At 42.2% G+C, this 14,480-nt stretch overlaps 1 protein-coding gene across 5 annotated transcripts in view; it reads right to left on the minus strand.

Annotated features, from left to right (window-relative positions):
* Nucleotides 1–13,481, minus strand: part of CAMSAP2 (calmodulin regulated spectrin associated protein family member 2) — a 132,477-nt gene extending 118,996 nt beyond the window's left edge. For all 5 annotated transcript variants that reach the window (XM_063113591.1, XM_063113590.1, XM_063113589.1 and 2 more), the window contains exon 1: nt 12,508–13,481. In XM_063113591.1, coding sequence (XP_062969661.1) covers nt 12,508–12,646 — 139 coding nt within the window. In that variant the 5' untranslated portion in view covers nt 12,647–13,481. The remainder of the gene's footprint in view (nt 1–12,507) is intronic.
* Nucleotides 13,482–14,480: the final 999 nt, after the last annotated feature.

Here is a 14,480-nt window from a genome sequence, read left to right on the forward strand (position 1 = left end):
CATTGGGGAACAGGTATACCTTCGACTTGATGATTTCCATTCCTCTGGGTATATTCCCAACAGTGGGATGGCTGGGTCGTATGGTAGATCTATTTGCAATTGTTTAAGGAACCTCCATACCATTTTCCATAGAGGCTGCACCATTTTGCAGTCCCACCAACAATGTATGAGAGTTCCTTTTTCTCCGCAGCCTCGCCAGCATTTATCGTTCATAGTCTTTTGGATTTTAGCCATCCTAACTGGGGTTAGATGGTATCTCAATGTGGTTTTGATTTGCATTTCCCGGATGCTGAGTGATGTTGAGCATTTTTTCATATGTCTGTTGGCCATTTGGATATCTTCCTTAGAGAAATGCCTACTTAGCTCTTTTGCCCATTTTTTAATTGGGTTGCTTGTTTTCTTCTTGTAAAGTTGTTTGAGTTCCTTATATATTCTGGATATTAATCCTTTGTCAGATGTATATTTTGCAAATATTTTCTCCCACTCTGTTGGTTGTCTTTTAACTCTTTTAATTGTTTCTTTTGCTGTGCAGAAGCTTTTTAGTTTGATATAATCCCATTTGTTTATTTTTCCTTTGGTTGCCCGTGCTTTTGGGGTCGTATTCATGAAGTCTGTGCCCAGTCCTATTTCCTGAAGTGTTTCTCCTATGTTTTCTTTAAGAAGTTTTATTGTCTCAGGGTGTATATTTAAATCCTTAATCCATTTTGAGTTGATTTTAGTATACGGTGAGAGGTATGGATCTAGTTTCATTCTCCTGCATATGGATATCCAGTTATCCCAGCACCACTTGCTGAAGAGGCAGTCCCTTCCCCAGTGAATAGGCTTGGTGCCTTTGTCAAAGATCAGATGGCAGTAAGTGTGTGGGTTGATTTCTGGATTCTCTATTCTATTCCATTGGTCAGTGTGTCTGTTTTTATGCCAGTACCATACTGTTTTGGTTATTATAGCTTTGTAGTATAGCTTAAAGTCAGGAAGTGTTATGCCTCCAGCTTTATTTTTTTTGCTGAGCATTGCTTTGGCTATCCGTGGTCTTTTATTGTTCCATATAAATGTCTGAATAGTTTTTTCCATTTCTGAGAAAAATGTCTTTGGAATTTTGATGGGGATTGCATTGAATTTGTATATCACTTTGGGTAGTATGGACATTTTCACTATGTTGATTCTTCCAATCCAAGAGCATGGAATATCTTTCCATCTTCTTGTATCCTCTCTAATTTCTCTCAGCAGTGGTTTGTAGTTCTCATTATAGAGATTTTTCACCTCCTTGGTTAACTCAATTCCTAAGTATTTTATTTTTTTGGTGGCTATTGTAAATGGGCAGGCTTTCTTGATTTCTCCTTCTGCATGTTCACTATTGGAGAAAAGAAATGCTACTGATTTTTGTGTGTTGATTTTGTATCCTGCTACTGTGCTGAAATCATTTATCAATTCCAACAGTTTTTTTGTAGAGGTTTTAGGCTGTTCGATATATAGGATCATGTCATCTGCAAACAGGGACAGTTTGACTTCATCTTTTCCAATCTGGATGCCCTTTATTTCCTTCTCTTCTCTGATTGCTCTGGCTAGTACTTCCAACACTATGTTGAATAGGAGTGGTGAGAGTGGGCATCCTTGTCTAGTGCCTGTTCTTAAAGGAAAAGCTTTCAGCTTTTCCCCATTCAGGATGATATTGGCAGTGGGTTTGTCATATATGGCTTTAATTATGTTGATATACTTTCCATCTATACCTAACTTATAGAGGGTCTTTGTCATGAATGAGTGCTGAACTTTATCAAATGCTTTTTCAGCATCTATAGAGATGATCATATGGTCCTTGTGTTTGAGTTTATTAATATGGTGTATCACATTTATTGATTTGCGTATGTTGAACCAACCTTGCATCCCTGGGATGAATCCCACTTGATCGTGATGAATAATTTTTCGTATGTGTTGCTGTATTCTGTTTGCTAATATTTTAGTGAGGATTTTTGCATCTATATTCATCAAGGATATCGGCCTGTAGTTTTCTTTTTTGGTTATATCTTTACCTGGTTTTGGTATCAGGATGATGTTTGCTTCATAGAATGAGTTTGGGAGATTTGCATCCGTTTCAATCTTTTGGAATAGTTTGTAAAGAATCGGTGTCAACTCCTGTTTGAATGTTTGGTAAAATTCTGCTGTGAATCCATCTGGTCCTGGGCTTTTCTTTGTTGGGAGCCTTCTGATAACAGCTTCAATCTCCTTTATTGTTATTGGTCTGTTCAAATTTTCTACGTCTTCACGGTTCAGTTTTGGGAGCTTGTGTGTGTCCAGAAATTTATCCATTTCCTCCAGATTTTCAAATTTGTTGGCGTATAGTTGTTTATAGTAGTCTCGAATGATTCCTTGTATTTCAGATGAATCAGTTGTAATATCGCCTTTTTCATTTCTAATTTTTGTTATTTGAGTCTTCTCTCTTCTTTTTTTTGTTAGCCATGCTAATGGTTTGTCAATTTTATTTATCTTTTCAAAAAACCAACTTTTTGATTTGTTGATCTTTTGAATTGTTTTTTGGTTTTCAATTTCATTCAGTTCTGCTCTGATCTTAATGATTTCTTTCCGTCTGCTAACTTTAGGATTGGATTGTTCTTGTTTTTCTAGTTCTTTAAGGTGAAGTGTTAGGTTGTTCACTTGCCAGCTTTCCATTCTTCTGAAGTGAGCATTTAATGCAATAAATTTTCCCCTCAATACTGCTTTTGCAGTATCCCACAGGTTTTGGTATGATGTATCATTGTTTTCATTAGTTTCAATAAACTTTTTGATTTCCTGCTTGATTTCTTCTTGGACCCATATGTCATTAAGTAGAATGCTGTTTAATTTCCATGTGTTTGTATAGTTTCCAGAGTTTTGTTTGTTATTAATTTCTAGTTTTAATCCATTGTGGTCTGAGAAGATACATGGGATAATTCCAATTTTTTTGAATTTATTGAGACTTGATTTGTGACCTAATATGTGATCTATCCTGGAGAATGATCCATGTGCTGATGAGAAGAATGAATATTCTGAGGTTGTTGGGTGGAATGTTCTGTAGATATCTGCCAATTCCAATTGGTCTAGAGTCTTGTTTAGATCTTGTGTTTCTCTACTGATTCTTTGCCTAGATGATCTGTCTAATATTGACAGTGGAGTGTTCAGGTCCCCTGCTATTATGGTATTAGTGTCTATTTCCTTCTTTAGGTCTAATAGAGTTTGTTTTATAAATCTGGCTGCTCCAACATTGGGTGCGTACATATTTATGATTGTTATGTCTTCTTGATGGATCAGTCCTTTTATCATTAAGTAGTGTCCCTCATTGTCTCTTTTTATGGTTTTTAGTTTAAAGTCTATTTTGTCAGATATAAGAATAGCCACTCCAGCTCGTTTTTCTTTTCTGTTTGCATGGTAAATCTTTTTCCATCCTTTCACTCTTAGTCTGTGTGAATCTTTATGGGTGAGGTGGGTCTCTTGTAGGCAGCATATAGTTGGGTCCTGCTTTTTGATCCAGTCAGCCAGTCTGTGTCTTTTAATTGGGGAATTTAAGCCTTTAACATTAAGAGTTGTTATTGAAAGGTGTTGATTTATTCCTAGCATTTTATTGGTTGTTTGGTTGTCTTAGGTGTCTTTTGTTCCTTGCTTTCTGATTTACTGTTTGGTTTCTTTGTTTGTTGGTTCCTTAGGTTGTAGATAGTGTTTTTGTTAGCTTGTTTTCTCTTCATGAATGCCATTTTTATTGTACTAGCGGGTTTAGATTTTTCTTAGGTTTTTATGGCAGTGGTAGTTATTTTTCAGGAACCAAACCCAGTACTCCCTTGAGGATTTCTTGTAAGGGTGGTCTTGTGGTAGTGAACTCCCGCAGTTTTTGTTTGTCTGAGAAATATACTATTTGCCCCTCATTTCGGAAGGATAGCCTTGCAGGGTAGAGTATTCTTGGCTGGCAATCTTTGTCTTTTAGTATTTTGAAAATATCATCCCATTCCTTTCTAGCTTTTAGGGTTTGTGATGAAAAGTCTGATGTTAACCTGATTGGGGCTCCCTTATAGGTGATTTGACGCTTCTCTCTTGCAGCTTTTAAGATTCTCTCTTTGTCTCTGAGTTTTGCCAATTTGACTATGACATGTCTTGGAGAAGGCCTTTTTGGGTTGAATACGTTTGGAGATCGTTGAGCTTCCTGGATCTGAAGATCTGTGATTTTTCCTATACCTGGGAAGTTTTCTGCCACTATTTTGTTGAATATGTTTTCAATGGAATCTCCATTTTCCTCCCCTTCTGGAATACCCATGACTCGGATATTTGAGCGCTTGAGGTTGTCTGATATCTCTCTCAGATTTTCTTCCATGTCCTTGATTCTTTTTTCTTTCTTTTTGTCTGCTTGTGTTATTTCAAACAGCCCATCTTCAAGTTCAGAGGTTCTCTCTTCAACTTCAACAAGCCTGCTGGTTAAACTCTCCGTTGTGTTTTTTATTTCGCTGAATAACTTCTTCAGTTCAGCAAGTTCTGCTACATTTTTTTTCAGGACATTGATTTCCTTGTATATTTCCTCTTTCAGATCCTGTATACTTTTCCTCATTTCATCATGATGTCTAGCTGAGTTTTCTTGTATCTCATTCAGTTTCCTTAGAATTATCACTCGAAATTCCTTGTCAGTTATTTCAAGGGCTTCTTGTTCTATAGGATCTAGAGTATGAGATTTATTAACTTTTGGTGGTGTACTTTCTTGATTTTTTGTATTTCTGGTGTCTTTTTTTTGGTGTTTATTCATTGTGGCAGGGGGTTTCACAGTCCACCGGTTTGAGACTAATGACTAACTAGGATGTTGCTGTGGTTGCCAATTTGGTATGGCTCCCGCCGTGACTGCTCAGTTGGCCTCTAGTGTCTTGTGTGTGTGGTTGCCTCGGGTCTTGGGCTTCTCCGGGGATCCACCTTTCTGGTCAGCTTGGACTCTGCTGGGCTGGTGGATCACATACCATAGGGTGTGTGATCTCTGTTGAGCTTTCACTTCCTGTACAGGACTTCTCCCCGTTCCGTGTGCTCTGGCCCAGGCTGTTAGATTGTGCAGTGGCGACCCCACCGGGTGTGTGGTTTCTGTCGAGTCTCCGCCTCCCTGGCCGCACGTCTCCCCTCTCTGTGCACACTGTGCTGGGCTGGGGCGTGTCTTCTGCACCCCTCGTCTATCAGCTGGGCCTTCAAGACCCTGCTCAGCACCGCCTCGCCCAGGAAGTCTACCAGTTTTCTGCTAGGCACAGACGACCGGTCTCTCTGGGTGCCTTTGTAGCACTGTGTAGAACTTTCTCGGGTCTTGTTCACCTTTGTATCCCCCCGGTATGAACCGAGTCTAGTGCCCGCCTGCAGCCTGCTCTCCGGCAGGTTCAAGCGGACCTGGGAACTCTCCTACCACACTATTCCCAACCAGAAATTCGTTAGGCTTTTTTCCAAACTGGTGGTCGCAGAGATGGTATCTGCCTCCCAGTAACAGGAAGTTTACCGGGGCCGGAGTCCAGGGTGTGGTGGAGTGACAGTCAGCCCGCCCGTACTTCCTAGTCTTCCCAACACTGGTCGGGACGCCCCACACCCCCAGCCCCGCCAGAGAACCGCGGAGGGAGCGGGAGAGGAGGCCGGCCCGCAGGGTCCGGAAAGCCCGGCGCCAGGCCAAGCAAATGGGCTCAGTTATGGCCGAGCAGGGCGGAGCTGCCCGCACCTGGGAAAAATGGAGGCAGCACCGGGGCAATGAGTGGCCTGGTGGTGCAGGCGGGAGCCGCGTGGGCATCCACCCCCCGAACAGAGCTGTGCCAGGGATCACTCACAGTGCTGTGCCAGGTCGGGCGCTCGCTCTGTCTCTGGTTTGTTGCCTTCCGTGTTCTCGGCGCTGCCGCCTCGGGCTGTTCAGTCGCGGCGCCGCTCGGGCGCTCCCAGGAATCTTCTTTAATGCCGGCCTGAAACCTCGAATCCTGAATAGGGCAGCTGGCCGCCTTCAGTGCGGCCCCAGCCTCCGGGATCCTGGCTGCATCCACAGCAGCCCTGGCGCCGTGTTCCCTGTTTCAAGACTCGCTTTTGCAGCTAAGAATCAGTTCTTTTCCTGCTCCACACTTCAAAGCTGTTGCCTGTAAATGAGGCAGCCTCTCCTGCCGGGGGCAAAGTGGCGTTGAGCCCCCACAACCGGCCAGCAGCAGCAGTCCTCCCTTAAGTGATGGCCAGAGGAAGGTCCACAAGTTTCCCGGCTGCCTGAGGCCCAGTGGCCACCCTTTCCACCTCAGCTACTCCGCGCCAGCCGCCGCAGCCGCCGCCATCTTGTCACCACTGTTACTGTTTCTGCTGCTGCTGTCACCACCATCACCCTAAATACTATTATTTGTAATCTACCAATAGAAGGGTCCATAAACTAGTACACATGGAAAACTAGATCCACTGAGGGAGGCGAGATGCCCAGAAATCATAGATCAATGTTAAATATACCCACTTCTGCACTAAATAATCAAATATAAATAGGCTTGTTGAAGAAAAATCAAACATACTTTTAAATTTTGCAAAAATACACTTAAGGCTGACATATGAAAGGTTTTCATGCTTCCTTTATGCCTTCATCCCAGTGCTGTACTATAAAATTATAATAAACTATAGGAAGAGGTTGAAATACAAATGTTAGTATCATAAAGGCTTAGACTAATTTTGGTTTCACCACTGACAAGATGGATGATCGAGGACAATTTAGTTGACCCCTCTAAACCCATTTCCCCACTTATGAAAAAGGGAAAACTATGATATTTTCTAAATTCTTATTTTTGATTTGAATATTTGTGAAATTAGGCCGGCCCGTGGCTCACTCAGTAGAGTGAGGTGCTGATAACACCAAGGCCATGGGTTCGGATCCTATATAGGGATGGCCGGTTTGCTCACTGGCTGAGCGTGGTGCTGACAACACCAGGCCAAGGGTTGAGATCCCCTTACCGGTCATCTTTAAAAAAAAAAAAAAAAAAGAATATTTGTGAAATTAGGATGGCATGTCTTACAATCTTTATTGCAGTGATTCCCAAGCTGGGGTCAGCTTGTACTCCAGGAGACATTTGGCAATGTCCGGAGACACATTTCTGGTTGTCACAACTGGGGTAGAAACAGATGTAGGGAATACTAATGGCATCTAGTGGGTGCAGGCCTAGGATGCTGCTAAAATCCTACAATGCACAGGACAGCCCCTAGCAAAAAGAATTATCTGGCCAATAATTCTGTAGTTAGGAAATCTTGCTTTAGAGTCTTAGAAGAAGAAATAAAATAATATGTACTTAATACAGTTGTTCTCAGAATTAAAAGAAATAATGCATGTAAAATGCTCAGAACAGTAATTAACACAAAGTACATATTTAATAATTTAATAACAGCAGGTTTTTTGTTTGTTTTTTTATCCATTGTGCTTAGGATAATTTATTTATCTACTGATTAAATACCAAATTCCTTAACCTGGTCCTTGACATAATTATGCCCCAATTTGCCTTTCAAGCTGGATCTGCCACTACTTTATTACATAAACCACCTCCACTCAATCTGGTCAATGCTGTTTCACTAACACTACCTGGGTTTCACAACTCCATGTCTACACACAAACCACATCCTCCACCTACAATGCCTACTTTCCATTCAGCCTGACTCTCTTCAGGGTCTAGCTTAAATACCACTTCCACTACAGAGGTCTTCCTTCACAGATCACTGAGGCTGAAAGTGACCTCTCCCCCAAATCCCACCAGTCTTCTTCTGAGTATCATTGTTCCACTTACATGGCTCTTACCATAGATTTCCTGAACTCTACTACAGTTGCACATTTATCCTATCTTCCCTACTAGAGCATAAACCCTTAAAAGACAGACATAGCTTAAACCTGTAGCATTTGACACTGTTAATCAGACCACTCCCTTTGAAACTTTCTCTTCCCTGGGCTTCGGTGTTATTACACTTTCTTAATTCTTTTCCTAACTCTCTGATTGCTCTAATCTTGCCTGCTTTTCCTCAGCCTCCCCCCGCCCCCCCCATATTTTAAGTATTCATTGTCAATTGTCTTCTTTCCCTCTACAATTCCATCTACTTCCAATTTCAATCATATTGCTGTACACAAATTACCGAATTGTTATTTCTAGCCTCAACTTGTCAATCATACTACAGACCTACATTTATAACTACTTACTTCATTGGATTTCTCAGACAAGATATTTGGCCAACACATCAAGTTCAAGTTTTCCAAAAACAGCTGCTTTCCCATTACAACTTGCTTTCTCTATCTCTGTCAATGGCATCTCAATTCATCCTCTCGGTCACTAGACCTCAAAATCTCAGATAACCTCATCCACCCTAAAACCTCAGGTAACCTCATCCTCTAATATGTTCCCTTTTCATTTAAATCACTCCCCGTGCACCTCAAATTCTGTCACTTAGAATAGTAGGGATTAAATCTCTGTAACATTTTTTCTTTCATTTGCCTCTTTTCCATTCCTCTGACTTCTATCCACATAGTATAATGGTTAAAAGCATAGACTGAAGTCAGATTCCCCGAATTCAGATTCCAGCTCCATTAACTGGGTGGCTCTGGATGAGTTCCTAAAACCCTGGGCCTCACTATCCTCATCAGTAAAACTGGAATGATTAATGGTTTCCACCTCCTAAGGTTGTCACGAGGATTAAAATAAGATATGTGTAAAGCACTCGACACACAGTAAGTGCTCAAAAAATATTAGCAACTTTACTATCATTTCCACCCTCCTTCAAACCCTCATCATCTTTTGCCCAGTCTACTGCAATAATGTCCCAAACTGGCCTCTCTGCTACAAGTCTCTCTTAACCAAAATGCTACCCACTGCTCTCACAATCTTCATATATGCATAAAGAGTCAGATTTTATGTAGCATTTCGACAAGATCTGTTGGGATATACAAAGATGTGTAACAAGATGTATTTATAATAGCCAGTGATTTCATAGCACTAAACTAAATGGTATAAAAAGGAGGGAAATAGTTGATGAAGTTGAAATGATAAACTGACACTAGGAAGTAGCCCTTGAATTCCTTGTTAAGAACTCTGAATTCAAGAATTTGTAAGGAAGAGTGTCACAAGAGGTTTTGCACCTATTTCCCCAAAGGATTTAAGGGAGCGGAACATTTAATGCACATTCAGTAACATACTTGCTTAAATGGGTTAATCTCTTCAAATATAGTAGTAGAAGCCATATAAATAGTTGAACTTCTTCCTCTTTTTAAGATACTCTTAAAGTAATTAGAGTATCTGTGTATTGTTTCAAATTAATCTACACGAACATATTCTTATTTTATCTAACTGTATCTTCAGTTTTCCACAAAATAAACTATTAAGATTTGGGCTATGTGGAATATCTTTAGTGTTAAAGAAAAGAACATGATTCAAAGGTCCTGACATAAGACTTCAAATTAAGTAAATACTCCATATCTGCTTTCTAGGTATTACAATGCTAGTGCTTTATTTATTTTTTACAGTTCAATTACAGTACTTCATTCTATGCTCATAATTAATTTCTAGCCATCATTTGAAATAAATTTTCTAACATAGTTCTAAAACTGACTACTTTTTAAATACGTTAATAGAAAGTTTCTGATAGAAAAACACTCAATCAATGCCTGAAGACCCTACATGTCACTGTTAAAAGAATGATTTTAGTAAATCATACTTGAAAGTTGGGCTAAGTTTTTGAATAACTGAATACAATCACATAGAATAGCCAGTTGACTCAGCTGGTTAGAGCAGTGTTATAACACCAAGGTCAAAGCATTTGGATCCCCATACCTGCCAGCCACCAAAAAAACAAAACAAAATTAACAATCAGGTAATACCTTTGAAATATGTTATCTGTTAACCTTTTCTGCATAACAATGTCTACAGCAAAGAATATTTACATCAAAAAAAAAAAACCTTGCTCTTTTTTTCCTATTCACGCCATATAAATTTACACTTTGAGAGACTCTTGATAAAGAGTAAAGAAAATGTACAAATATAACATTTTTAAAAATGTATTAATTTCTGGTTAGTAAGTCACCCTGTTAAGATCTTCTAAACTTGTTTTTCATCTCATTTTGAATATGGTCTTTTTATCCATTCCAACTGCTGCCAAGGCAAATGTAACTACCAACAATATTCTTTTAAAGCATCTGAAAGTGAGTTAAGATATGCGCAATGTTAAAGAAAAAAAATTAGACTTTAATGTGTACTATGTGCACATTTTACACACTTGCGAATAAAAGGATTAATCTGTAGAATAGTGTAGAGTAAAAAGCAAAGACTTCAGAGTCACAAAGACCTAAGCTGGCATGCAGAATATACCACTTGCCAGATGTTTAATCTTGTGCAAATTAATCTCTCTGAGCCCGTTCCCTCATCTGCAAAACAAGGACTGTATCTATAGGGTTGCTGTAAGAATAAATGAAGTAATTTAGCGTGTTGGGTATATAACAGGTATGTCCCACCTTCACCAATATCTTACCCTTGGGAGTTAGACCTCAAATCAAAACTCATCTCTGCCACTTACCAACAGTGTGATAGTAAGAAAGTTGTTTAACCACTCTGTGCAGTGGCTTTCTCGTTTTTTAAAAATGAGAAACACACTACCTACACATCACAGAGTTGTTGTGAATCCCAAATGTTTAACTTAATGCAAAACATCTAGCAGAGCGCCCAGCAGGGGCCAGATTCCATTGATACTAGATTCCTTTCACTTCATTTCTTCCTCAAGTATGTTCAATGTGTGTTCATCAAGTGGTCTAGAATTCAGTGACACATATACAGAAAGTAGGCCATTTCTGGTTAGAAGCCTTTGTGGACGCACAACAAAATTGTGACATATGTACTGTTAAGTATCTTCTTAGTTCCCAATGGGAAGAAAATATTTCTCTTATTCCTTCTGCCTTCCATTTTGTTCACATTACTTTTCCACACAGGTTACTATATAAATTTCCCTCTTTCCATTTTTTCTAAATACTTAAATAGCTTTCATTTACCCTCCAAATAGATATTAACTTCAGTATGCTGCTTCAGTTAAAACCAAAATATATCTATTATTTTCACTGTTTATATCAGTGGTGCCAGAAATTAAAATTTAAAAAAAAGAAACACTTTGTGCTTCCTCCTATGTGTTACTCCGGACATTTAGTTTTAAAGAAATTTTTAAAATTCGGATTATTTTAAAAGGATTTATTATATTTATTCCTTATGTCAGTTCAATATCAAAGAATGAAAATTCAAATTAAATGAAGGCTGTCATAATCAAAAAACACATCGGTGTAAAGTTTCCCCAAAAACTAATTCAAATAATTTTCCAAACACTGACATTCATCTGCTATTTAAGATGTGCAAGTCCTGAAAACACTCAGCTGTGTATAGGTTTAAGCAGTAAAACTGAACTAAATCCTTACCCACATACTTTCACAGTCCTAAAACTGGAAATCAGCTATCCTCCACAAAAACCTACATTTAACATCCGAAGAAAAGTTTGTAAGTACCAAGGAACTTCACAACAAATATACTATGTATCCAAAATTCATTAACTAGGGAAAAGAAATCTTACAAAATTACTCCTAAAAGTTATCAGACTAAATTACCTTCAGGAGGATCTTCCAATGAAGAGCAGCTCTCTCATTTTTTTCAGCATTCCACAATATGGGCTCCTAAAGCATCGGCTAAGGAATTACAAGAGGAGGCCCTTTTCCTGTTATTTTGCAAAGACCGGGTTATGGAGGGAGTGTTGCATTGCTACTGTACAACACAATTTCTGTGTCAATAGCACATGCCCTCAAAAACACTATGTAAAAAAATCCCAAAGTTGGGAGTTTATGCTTCCCTTAATTTATGAAGCCGAAATACATTCGCAAAAAATATGCCTCACTGATAACATGAAATGAAAATAGCACCCTACAGTCAGCAACCTAAACATGGGTTTAAATAACTGGTTTAATAAGAACACGCAATGTGTACGGAGGGCTGAATGACAACAAAAATTAATACTGCACCTCGACGCCAGCCACCTCACATCCTATGGAGGCTGAACAGCGGCCAGCCATCATTACAAATGTCAAAATCAATACAGTACTATGTACCATCCACCTTCTTCCAATAATAAGAGAAACCAACTCACATTTCTCGGTATTGTAATCACAACTATGACCGAAGGAAAAATGTATGCAGCACAATGAGGAAAACACCACAAATTAAAACCACTCCATGTAAAAACAAGACGAAATTGTTCACTGGGGGGAAAAAAAACCAACCAAAATACTTCTGGTATCCAATAAAAGGAATCTAGCCAAACCCCATCGAACCATTCAAGGGACTTTCATTTTAAGACCAAACCTGCTTTCTTTCTTTCTTTCTTTCTTTCTCCTCTTCCCAGGTCTCCCATCATCTCCCTGAACCTGTACGAGAAGACAGGCGTGGAGGGGGATTCAAGAATCGGGAACAAAAACCGGGACGTGGACATCATCGAGAGGAAGAGGGAAAGGAAGACAACACTTACCTGTCCCAAAGGCTTTGGCCACCAGCCAGGCCAGATTGCAGGCGATTTTGGCCCTGGAGAAATCATAGTGATCAAAGGGCTTGATGGCTGGAACAATGAACGTCTTCCTCAGCTCCCTGGGGTCTGCAGCATCCCCCATCTTTCACCGCGGCTCCTCGGATGTCCGGACTCTGGCCTTCACATGGTCGCGGGGTCGGGAGGAAGCAGAGGCGAGCTCAAACCATCGGGGCCGGGGCGAGGCCCGCCCGGGCGCCGACGGGAGAGGAGAAGCTCAGCTGTCCGTGCCGCGAGCCTGCCGCCGCCGCTCCCGGGCATAGGAATGTGGCGGCGCCGTGTCCGTCCGTCCGTCCGCCCGCCCGCGCGAGTGTCCGCCCGCGCCCGCGCCCCTCCGAGCCACCCGCCCCGCGAGCGCGCGTGTGAGCGAGGCCGCCTCCCCTTTGTCTCCGTGTAGTCACACGGGCTTGGGGGAGGGTGGAGGCTGGAAGGGCCCGGAATTTTAAGGGGGGGTGGAGGGGAGTCTTTAACAATCACGTTGTGGAAAATGTCCCCGCCATCGCCATGCCCGCACACCCTTGCCGCCCCGTTCCCTTCCCTCGGAGCGGGGAGACCCCTCCGGCCCCGGGTGGGCGGACGGACGAACGAGACGAGGGGCGCGCGGGGCGGGGCGGGGCTGGCCCACCCTGCGCCGCCAGGCCGCGGGCCGCGGGAGACGAAGCAGAAGAAAACGTCAAAATCACTGCGGCTCCCAGGCCGCGGGCGGCCCGTGCCCGCCTCTGCGCTCCCCTCCCGTCGCGCCTCCTCCTCCTCCTGCCGCCGTCGTTGCCGCCGCCGCCTCCCGGGTCTTCCTCCCTGCGAAGGCGGTGGCCTGAGAGAGGCCGTAAATCCCAAGCTCTCAGTTTCTGCCTTATTAGTTATGGCCTCGTATTTTTTTCCCTCCCCTCTTTTGCCGCCCGGCGCGGTCTCTCCCCTCAGCCGCCGCTGCGGTTTTCCGGCTGCGGCACTAGATGGCAAGAACCGACCGGGGACTGAGCATGCGCCCTCACGCGGCTCCGGGCCCCGCCCCGCAGCCCTCCCGCCGCCGAGATCCCGGCCCCTCCGCCCGAACCACTGAGCATGCCCAGCCTTGCTCCCGGCCCGCGCCCCGGGCTCCGTGCGGTTGTTTTTTTAATCGTCGCTCAGGAGGGGTGGTTTCAGTGGACGTCCTCCACGTCCCCGGGTGTTGGCTGGTACCGCTTACACTGCTGAAGGAGGAAAGGGGGCTGGCCGGGTAGTTCACTCGGATAGAGCGTGGTGCCTATAACACCGAGGTCAAGGGTTCGGGTGCCGACTCACCAGCCACCAAAAAAAAAAAAAAGAGGGAAGGAAGGGAGGAGAGAGAGAGGCCTAGTAATAGCTTTCATGTTTCAGTTACACAGTGGCTCAGCGAAGAGAACTGATGTTTATTTAAAATGCTTATTATGAGAGACACTCTGCTGCAAACTTTAGCTGCAAAATCCTAGTCAGTCTAACACTGAGGGGTGGGTGTTATCGCTGGTTGACCACGAAAGTATAGAGGTGAAGTGAGTCGATTGTCACACATGGGGCTCAACCAGGATTATGGATGTGAGGCTCCAAACCTGTATTAATTTCATGATATCAAAATATTTTCTTAAATCGATGCTCTACATTTAAATTTTCTGAGGGGGAACATCCATCAATGCCTCTCCGTTCCCTCAGGAAAAAAACCAAAAACAAAAACAGGAATTCTTTCACAAAGCAAACTGACACTCTCCATGATCTAGCATGTACAAACCTTTATAACTTCATTTTGTCAGAACTACTCTCCGTTTTCCCAAACGGGCATGCTTCCTCAGATCTCTGTGTCCTTTGTCAGTGTGGTTCCTCTGTCCACCCGGTTTACTCCTACTCGACCTTCGAGCCTCTTCACAGTAGACACTCCCTCCAGGAAGCCTTCCCAAATAGCTGCAGACAAC

This window comes from Cynocephalus volans, chromosome 11 (genome assembly GCF_027409185.1).
Source record: "Cynocephalus volans isolate mCynVol1 chromosome 11, mCynVol1.pri, whole genome shotgun sequence".
In the NCBI taxonomy this organism is placed as follows: domain Eukaryota; kingdom Metazoa; phylum Chordata; class Mammalia; order Dermoptera; family Cynocephalidae; genus Cynocephalus; species Cynocephalus volans.